This window comes from Xenopus laevis, chromosome 9_10L, assembly GCF_017654675.1.
Source record: "Xenopus laevis strain J_2021 chromosome 9_10L, Xenopus_laevis_v10.1, whole genome shotgun sequence".
In the NCBI taxonomy this organism is placed as follows: Eukaryota; Metazoa; Chordata; class Amphibia; order Anura; family Pipidae; genus Xenopus; species Xenopus laevis.
In genome coordinates, this window is record NC_054387.1 from 63,288,809 (window position 1) to 63,298,818 (window position 10,010).

At 40.7% G+C, this 10,010-nt stretch overlaps 1 protein-coding gene across 6 annotated transcripts in view; it reads left to right on the plus strand.

Annotated features, from left to right (window-relative positions):
* The window catches only part of znf142.L (zinc finger protein 142 L homeolog), a 14,849-nt gene extending 8,264 nt beyond the window's left edge, over positions 1-6,585 (plus strand). For all 6 annotated transcript variants that reach the window (XM_041577292.1, XM_041577294.1, XM_041577295.1 and 3 more), the window contains 3 exons: positions 698-3,800; positions 3,899-4,004; positions 4,740-6,585. In XM_041577292.1, the coding sequence (XP_041433226.1) occupies positions 698-3,800; positions 3,899-4,004; positions 4,740-5,218 (3,688 nt within the window). In that variant the 3' untranslated portion in view covers positions 5,219-6,585. The remainder of the gene's footprint in view (positions 1-697; positions 3,801-3,898; positions 4,005-4,739) is intronic.
* Positions 6,586-10,010: the final 3,425 nt, after the last annotated feature.

Genomic DNA, 10,010 nt, shown 5'->3' on the forward strand with positions numbered 1-10,010 from the left:
ACTTTTACTATGTTATAGAATGGCTATTTCTAACCAACTTTTCAATTGACTTTCATTTTTTCTTTTTTATAGCTATTTAATTATTTGCTTTCTTCTTCTGACTCTTTCCAGATTTTAAATGTGGTTCACTGACTCCATCTATAAAAACAAATGCCTTGTAAGGCTACAAATGTATAGTTATTTCTACTTTTTGTTACTCACTTTTCTATTCAGGCCTTCCCCTATTCATATTCCAGTCTCTTATTCAAACCACTGCATGGTTGCTAGGGTAATTTGGACCCTACAAATAATAAAAAATGAAAAGCAAGTTGGCTTTCTACATCATACTAAAAGTTAATTTTAAAGGTGAACAACCCCTTCAAAAAAGAACAGTATAAACATTCACTAGTCAGCGTGGTTTAATGCCATGTCTTCTACAATTCTGCATTAGGTACATTCTTACTCCAGCAACTCCCTTTCTGTATGTATGATATAGTATCTGGTCCTGTAAAGCTGTATTTGGCTGTGTCCAATAGCTGTAGCTCCTGCTTCTCATCCTACAGCTAGCTCAGACTCAGATAGACCCTTCTACCTGTATAGAGGGTCATGTTTATGAAGCTAATGCAGTTGGATGTCACAAGTTAATACCAGTCCTTACATGAGTATTTTGCATTCCAGTTGTACCTAGCATAGCTTACAATGTGCTTTTTCATTAAAGGTATCATTGCAACCAGTGTGCTTATCGATGTCACCGTGCAGATCAGCTGAGCAGCCACAAATTGCGCCACCAGGGCAAGAATCTTATCTGTGAGGTCTGTGGCTTTGGCTGCAAGCGCAAATACGAGCTGCAGAAACACATGCAGTCCAAACATTCACAGACTTGTCAGATCCCAATGTATCAGTGCCGGTATTGCAACTACCAGACAAAATACAAACAAGCCCTGCATAACCATGAGAACTGCAAGCACACTAAGCACCGAGAATTCCACTGTGTTCTCTGTCCATACCGCACTTTCAGCAACACAAGCCTTTTCTTCCACAAGCGCAAGGCCCATGGTTATACACCAGGGGATAAGGACTGGCTGGCCCGATATGCTAGGATGAAACAAGATATCAGCCAGTCTGACCTGCTTTTCCTATACACTAGTAGTTCTACAAAATCACCGGAGAAACCAGTACCTTCTGGTGCTGAACAGAATTCTTGCCTTGATCCCCTGATGTTAAGTTCTAAAGTAGACAGCAGTTTGAATGTACAAGAGGCCGGATGCCTGCAGGTTGCAGATATGACTGAACCATCTGGAGACAATAACATTTCAGTGACAGACGAGTCTCTGCTTGCGACCATCACACTAGAACCAGTAGAAACTTGCAGCATAGAAATAGAAGACTATCCTGTTCAAATTCAGCTTTCAGAGACAGCAGAGGAAGCTTTAGGTACTTGTGAAGATTCTCTTCATACAAGGGAAGAATTGCTGTGCTTCAATGAGAGCCTGGAAGTCGAAAACAATATTAACTGTGGTCAAGTATATGACGAAGAGACAGATCCTAATCTTGAAGATAACAATAAGATGAATGATGATTCTTCTGAGACCAGGGCCAAGTTCAACCAAGAACCATTGCTATGTGATCTTAATGATAAATGTGCAGATATTCCTGTTCATGTAGGTGCTAATCTTGACCTCCAGCACAATGGTATACCACTGGAAGTTGATGAGTCTTGGGCACATGTTGTCAAGGATGGTGTGCAACTGACAATTATATGTGAATCCACTGAGCTTGCTGATGACAGTACTGCTGAGGAGGAAAATTCTGCCACCTTCCAAGGAAATGTAGAGGAAATTTCTAGACCAGAGTCCATGTTGAGAACATTACGGAAGCAGGACAGAGAGCAGGCAGAAACCCTTGTTTTGGAAGGCAGAGTGCAAATGCTGGTGGTGCAGTCAAGCACTCCAGTATACCGATGTGAGAAGTGTCCCTACATTACAAGAAAGGAAGGTTGTATGCTGCAGCACTCTAAATCGGGGTGTCACACACGTAAATCCTCTCTGGTGTGTGAAGAATGCGGCGCCAGCTTCAAACAACAGAGGGGACTAAACACTCATATCATAAAAAAGTGTCCAGTCATGCTAAAGAGAAAAAAATCCTCTGCTCAGGCTGCATCCTCCACAGAGGCAACTATCCCAGAAACAGGTTTGGAGGCCCCTGCTTCAGATCAGGGCATAATGGAAGAATCCCAAGCATCACTGACATCAGAAATTCACGTGGAACATGTGCTGTCGTCATGCCAGGATCTTGTTCTGGAGGATTTCAAAGGAAGTATCAATGAAAAAAACAATGTTCTAGAGAAGGTTGAAAACCAAATTATTGAGTTTTCATCTGCCTCTGAAAACTTGGCCACTGATCCTTTAATGTCATCTGGATACCAGGACAGTAAAAAATACAAGTTTGAGCATGGAAAGTTCCGTTGCATGTTTTGTTCATTTGTCTGCTCTAGGGAATGCACCATAATCTGTCATGTGAGGGATAATTGCCGAGAGCTAAGGGGCACCTCGAATGAAGCAGCTCTGAGAAGGCATCTGCAGCAGAACCATGGGCTCATGGAAGTCACTGAAAGGAGTGTGAGCTCTATGGATGATGAAAGCCAAAATACAGAAGAAGATGATGACCATAAAAAGGAATCTGTTTATAAAATAAGTAGTGATCCTTGCAATGACTCTAGAATTTCATGCCCCAGTTGCCCTTTCACATGTTCCCAAAATCGAGCTATGAGGACACATGTGAAAAAAGGCTGCTTAAAGCCAGGGGAGCTGCAGTGCCCTTTGTGCTCATTTCGTTGTATGTCAGCAGCAGCACTGAAGCGTCACAAGGTACTGCACCAGAAATATAGCCGTAACCAGGCCCAGCTGAAGTGCAAGCAATGCGATTTCACCTGCAAGCAACCACGGTGCATGAACCAGCATGTAAATATCCACCATGAGGGTGTTAAGCCCCACCGCTGTCGATACTGTGATTTTAGTACAACACGACGCTATAGACTGGATGCTCATGAGTCCTTACACACTGGGGTTGGACGAATTTCATGTGATTCTTGCATACGTACTTTTGGAACAAACTCCAAGTTGCGACTTCATCAACGCCGGGTCCATGAGAAGAAACCCACACATTTCTGCAGTCTCTGCGATTATAGTGGCTACAGCCAAAATGATATTGCCCGTCACATGGGAAGTTGCCATAATGGCGAGCTAGCCTTTCCATGTGATGTGTGCCAGGCTAGTTTCAGTTCTGAGGCTGCACTGAAGCAACACACTATACGCAAACACCAGGAGAAGGCCACCCAACAGTGTTTACAATGCCAGTTTTCTTGCCACAGCCTTGCCACTCTTAGGTGCCACCTTCAGAAGCATCACCTGCAGCTGGACTGTAGCATCTGCAAGCAAACATTCTGCCACCGAAAAGATCTAGAAGAGCACCGCAAATCTCATTTTGCCCATCACTGCCATTTGTGCCAGTATGCGGCCAAAGATAGGCAACAGCTTGTGCATCATTACATAGAGGAACATGAGACACTAGCTTTGCCCGGTTCTGAGCAAGAATTGGGGCTTCTCTGCTGCCCTTTCTGTTCCTTTTCCTGTCGTCATCAACTAGTATACGACCATCATGTTAAAGGCCATGGGGGCATACGGGTTTACAAGTGCTCAGACTGTGATTATACCACCAAGAACAAGCAGAAAATCACTTGGCATAGTCGCATCCATACTGGTGAGAAGCCCTACAAATGCCACCTCTGTAGCTACGCATGTGCTGACCCTTCTCGCCTCAAGGTAGGAATTCAGTCATCTTTCTAATGCACAGATTGGCTTTGTAGTACTGCAGAGCTTCATACATAGGTTGCTTATCTTTTGTATATATTTTCCTTTAGTACCATATGCGCATCCACAAGGATGAGAAGAAGTACCTTTGTCCCGAGTGCGGCTACAAATGCAAATGGGTTAACCAGCTAAAATATCATATGACCAAACATACAGGTAAGTCGGTGTATTTAAAGAGCATCTAAACTCAATAGAAAAGAAATGTAAACTTACTCAAATGCTTCTGGGCTACACTCTTTCCAGTGGTCAATTATTTTCTTTATTAAAGCTTGTAGTTGGTACATATTTTTCAACACGGACTATTTCTGACCAATCTATTTCATGGTATGTTCATGAGGTCCCTAAAAAAGCCATCCAAAATGGATGACTTCAACAACCCTCATCTAGTTCAGCACATGCATGGAAACATTGCTTGGTCCTGATCTACATTTTGTTGTCCTTCCAGTGATCCTTTATCCATACAGGTGTGTGTGGACAGACTGCACTGATAGGCCTTTGATAGCTGGTGTGAGATGCTGAAACTTGGCTTATGTGCACAGAAAGCTGCATTTCAATGGGGAACCTTTTCTCCATAAACTGACCAGAATGATTTCCTATTTTTTTTAATAATCATAACAATATTAATATATCACAGTCAGACCAGGATTAAGTCTCACCCACTGTCCTGATCATGGGCAATTGGGCATCCCAGGAACTGAGATTGAGAGCTTTCTACCTGGGTAACTGCTTAAGTGGGGAACATTCTAAGAGGGGCCAATTAAACTCTGTCCAGATTTCATCCCAAGTGCTTGTCCTCTTAATGTCCCACATTATTCTGCACCTTTCTTAAGTTTTAGATCTGATTTGTGGTAGTTTAAAGGTAACCTAATCCTTCCCCTGTGCTTCATCCAGGTTTGAAGCCATACCAATGTGAGGAATGTGACTACTGCACTAATCGTGCCGACGCTCTTCGGGTTCACAGAGAGACACGTCACCGTGAGGTCCGCTCTTTTATATGTGAACAGTGTGGGAAAGCTTTCAAAACTCGCTTCCTGCTTAAAACTCACATGAGGAAGCACAGCGAGGAGAAGCCATATGTTTGTAACTTGTGCCAGAGCAGCTTCCGCTGGCCTGCTGGCCTACGCCATCACTACCTCACTCACACCAACCAGCACCCTTTCTTCTGCCAATACTGTACATATCGGGCCAAGCAGAAGTTCCAAGTAGTCAAGCACCTACAAAAGCATCACCCTGACCAGCCAGACATTACAAAAGGGATAGGGAAGGATCCATCCATGCCCTCTGTACAGACTTGCGATTCTGCTGAGGCAAAAGCCAACCAGCCACTTGACTGTGAAGGGGACAGCCTGTCTGGAATGAACTTACAGTAATTACATAACCTGCGTTGCTTGAACCCCACTTATTTATCTTTTATTCTTTGTGGGCTTCCATCAGAAATTGCTAATGAAGGACCTTTAGCTGCTGCAATGTGCTTTATCACTGCTGCTCACAGTAGAATGAGACGGCATGTCATTTGTCTAAAGGTTCGTTAATAATAAAGAAAAGCAATTGAAACACACCGCCATCCTGCTGATATCAACCATGCCTGCTAGCTCGGTTGTGTGGTGATGCTGGGAGTTGTAGTTACGGAAGAAGAGAGTTTTATATAAAGGGAACATACTTTAGACCAACTTTAGCATGTTGTAGGCATTGACATTTTAAAACATTTTGCAGTTGGTCTTATTTCTTTATTTTCTGGTTGTTTTTAAACATGTTTGCCCTTCTCTGGTCTGCCTTTCTATAAACCTGAAATTTTAATGCTTTTTGAATGACTGGCACCCAGAAAGGCGAGTGGTCGTGAGGCTTGTTTTTATTATTACTTTGTATTTATTTCTCTCTCCTATTCATCCTTCAGTCTGTCATTCAATCTATTTCCCTGTTGCTAAGAGAAACTGCCCACCAGGCTTGACCATGTGGATACTGCTGCAGGCCCCCTAAGAGTGGCCAATCTGACAGTTTGAGAACCATTGGTCTCATACTAAAAGTTAACCTTCCCTTCAGTGTCTTAAACAAGAAAGTGTTATGAAGGGTGTCTTATCCAAGAAACATCAAATAGCTGCATAGGTAACTGTCCGTTATGATTGCTATTTGAGCCCTATTTACAGAAGCCGTTACTGAAAAGAGACCCAAATGTGCTCCATATTGCTGTGCTATCTGGGAGGCTGTAGTGAAGACAGGCCTGGCGCCACACAGACTATGTGCACCTTATTATTTATATAAGCAGATGAAAATGTTTTTTACCTGGTGGAAAAATAGTAAAACGTCTTTTAAAGAAACAAAAAGAAAGATGGTACTGATTTTTGACAATTTTACCCCTCAAATACAGTGGAGCTTCACCCATAGTCTGTAGTCAATAACATGAGTGCACTGATTCTTTATATCCAAAGGAGTAGGTCACCTAGTAAGTTATACAATGTCTTATACTCATCAACTTTTCAATTGGTCTTCATTTTTTTATATTTTGCTTTTCTCTTCTTCCTCTTTCCAGTTTTCCAGCTTTCACATGAGAGTCACTGAACCTGGCAGCCGAAAAACGTTTCCTGTGAGGCTGCAATTTAATTGTTATTACATTTTATCTTTTTGTTCAGGCCCTAGTCTAGTCCTCTTCCAGTCTAAATGTGACCCTAGCTGCTGAAATTCCAAACTGGAAAGCTAGTGAACATAAAGCATAATCCATAATAAATAAAGTCCATTTTCAGATTGTCTCAGAATATCGATGTCTATATTACACTAAAAGTTATTTTAAAGGTCAGTTACTTCATTAACCTGTTGACATGTATCATGACTCCCTATTATTGGTGCTACCTATTAATATCCTTAAAGGGATCTGTCATGGGGGAAAAAAATTCAAAATGAATCAGTTAATAGTGCTGCTCCAGCAGAATTCTGCACTGAAATCCATTTCTCAAAAGAGCTAACAGATTTTTTTATATTCAATTTTGAAATCTGACATGGGGCTAGACATATTGTCAATTTCCCAGCTGCCCCAAGTCATGTGACTTGTGCTCTGATAAACTTCAATCACTCTTTACTGCTGTACTGCAAGTTGGAGTGATATCACCCCCTCCCTTTTCCCCCCAGCAACCAAACAAAAGAACAATGGGAAGGTAACCAGATAGCAGCTCCCTAACACAAGATAACAGCTGCCTGGTAGATCTAAGAACAACACTCAATAGTAAAAACCCATGTCTCACTGAGACACATTCAGTTACATTGAGAAGAAAAAACAGCAGCCTGCCAGAAAGCATTTCTCTCCTAAAGTGCAGGCACAAGTCACATGACCAGGGGCAGCTGTAAAATTGACAAAATGTCTAGCCCCATATCAGATTTCAAAATTGAATATAAAAAAATCTGTTTGCTCTTTTGAGAAATGTGCAGATGTCTGCTGGAGTAGCACCATAAACTGATGCATTTTTTAAAAAAACATGTTTTCTGATGACAGTATCCCTTTAAGAATTTAATACTATGTTGATAACCAGGTTTTTCTTTTCTTGCCCATGTTCTGCGAAATGAGGTGTGCCCAGTGCATACTGAAAGCCTTTATGAGCCCAGCAATGCCCTTTTGAACAAGCAAATGCTGGCTTAGACTCATGCTATGTAAATAATTAAAATGTCAATACTAAGTAACTGCTAGCTAGAGTGTGATTCATTTCTGAACACTATTTGGGCATTAGTAGGTTCTGACAGTTATATCCATATTTTGCACACTACTTTATGGGCTGTTGAGAATTAATAACCAACACAGTGGGGCACATTACTATTAACAGACACAAAACACATTCCTTGTGCCTATTATTAATTTGTCCATTGTGACTTTTAATGTCACAATAGACATCTAGTAAAACAGGTATTAATGAGCTCAAGCTGAGCTATTACAGTTTACCACCATTGTGTATGTGGCCTCTATTGGGTTCTGACATCATGGATATATATGTGTTGTTTTACCCATGCTGACCCAGCTTTCTATGAGCTTTTGCATGTTGTCTGTACATGGGGCAACCCCTAAGGGGAAAGATGTCACACTGTTAAAGGAGAACTAAACCATAAAAATGAAATTGGCTAAAAATGCCATACTTTATATAATGACCTTATTGCACTAGCCTAACGTTTCAGCTTCTCAATAGCAGCAATGATCCAGGAACTGAAACATGTCACAGCGGGTCACGATCTTGGAAAATGTTGCAACACTCACATGCTACGTCGGCGCTTAGCAGCTGTTGATAAGATAAGCTTAGGAGTTTGGCGCAAATTATCAAGCAGAAAATTAGGTTTGTCTGTAATATAAGCTGATGCTGCAGAGTATTAAATTCTGATGCTAGTTGCACTGGTTTCTGTGCTGCCATATAGTAATTATCTGTATTAATTACTAATCAACCCTATATTACATTTGTATTCTATGTGCACTCTATATTTTGAGACAATCCCTGAGTTCAGTAACCGACAGCAGCACAGAGCACGTACAGTGAATCAGCAGAAAAGAAGATGGGGAGCTACTGGACATCTTTGGAGGCACAGATCTTTATTGCTAAAGGGCTGTGGTTGCTTTGGGGTGGTACAGAAGCACAATACATAATGTACAACATTTCTAGCATACTTCTGTAGTTAAGCTTTAGTTCCCCCTTTAAATGTATTGGGATAGCTTTCGTCATTAGGGCTATTATACACCCGGTTACTAGCAGCACCCCGATTATGACAACATTTTAACAAAGCTTAAGGAGAACTAAACCTTTCTTGTAAACACAGGGTCCCCAACTAAAAGTAGCTGTTGGTTCAGCAAAGGAAAGAGAGTCAAAGTAGGAAAATGTTAGTTAAATCATATTATTCCACTGATTTCTTGGCCAGACTGAAGGAAATTGGCAAAGTGAAAAGAGTTAAAGGCCAATCACAACTAAACACTGGTTTTTGGGGGGGGGGGAATTACACTTTCAGACTTCAACCACTTTTTCAGCTGTGAAGATTTTGCTTATTTTTGAATACAGGTAGTTAATTGTACAAATCCCTTTATATGATTACAAGCATTCCTGATGGAGCAATGTAAATAAGTCAAGTGATCAAATGTGAGAACATTGATAAGATAAGTATTTGAGAACATTGATAAGATAAGTATTTGCAAGAAATGGAAACATTAGGTGATAGTTATTGTGCATTGCTGTATTAATAATACGTCTTTCTGTATTTCTTATAATTAGATTATTGATTAGTGTTTAGTTCCCAAACTGCTGCCCTGAGAAGCTCCCACAGCCATTAGCACATGAATAAATAACAATGCAAATGGAAATATGGACATTGATGCGTGTTCTGCTTTTATTGCAGAGTTGACTGATAAATGACTGGTAAGCATTTAAATGAAGATTTAAACAAATTAATTAAAAAATTGATCATAGTGGTATTTTGAGAACATTAGCAATCAATATAATTATATTGTTCGAGTTATCAAGTTATTTGGCATTTTTTCCACTGCTAATATAATTAATTTGAAACAGTGCCACCTGCTGTTCATTTAAGTCGCATTTGGCAAAAAATGAATGTAGTGAAAAAATGAGTCTTGTGATTTAGCTCTGTTTAGAAGTGGCTGGAGAAATGTCACATGACTGATTACTAATTTTTAGTATAATGGTATGTTCTTGTAGTATATAATGAAATATTGTCACACTGATTGCAACCCCACTGTGCAAACAGAGCAAGGTAGCCCTCTTCTGACTAGTTGCCCAGACTTCAACCTCTGTGGAGGGTACGGACCTCCTTGGCCACATGGCTGTACTATTACAACATGATTGTATTGTTCAGCTTTCACTTTCCACTCTCTTTTGGATGTGCGACCTGAGCGTGACAAGAATAAGGAATGGATCCTGGCCCCCTGCATGTCCCAAGGAATGGTGGTCTTGGTCGCAATCTAATCTCAAGCCTATAGTAAAGCTATAAAGCTTTTGTGGCAACATTTTATGTATTTATATATTAAAGAGGTATCAATTTAGGACAAATTTAGTAAAACCTATTTACTATTCATTAGTTATTCAGAACAACCCTGCTGACTTCAGTCACTTCCTTTATTTTGGCCACTACTCCCAAGAACTTGTATTGTAAATCCTAATTATCTACTGCTGGTTGGGAGCTGAAATGTGC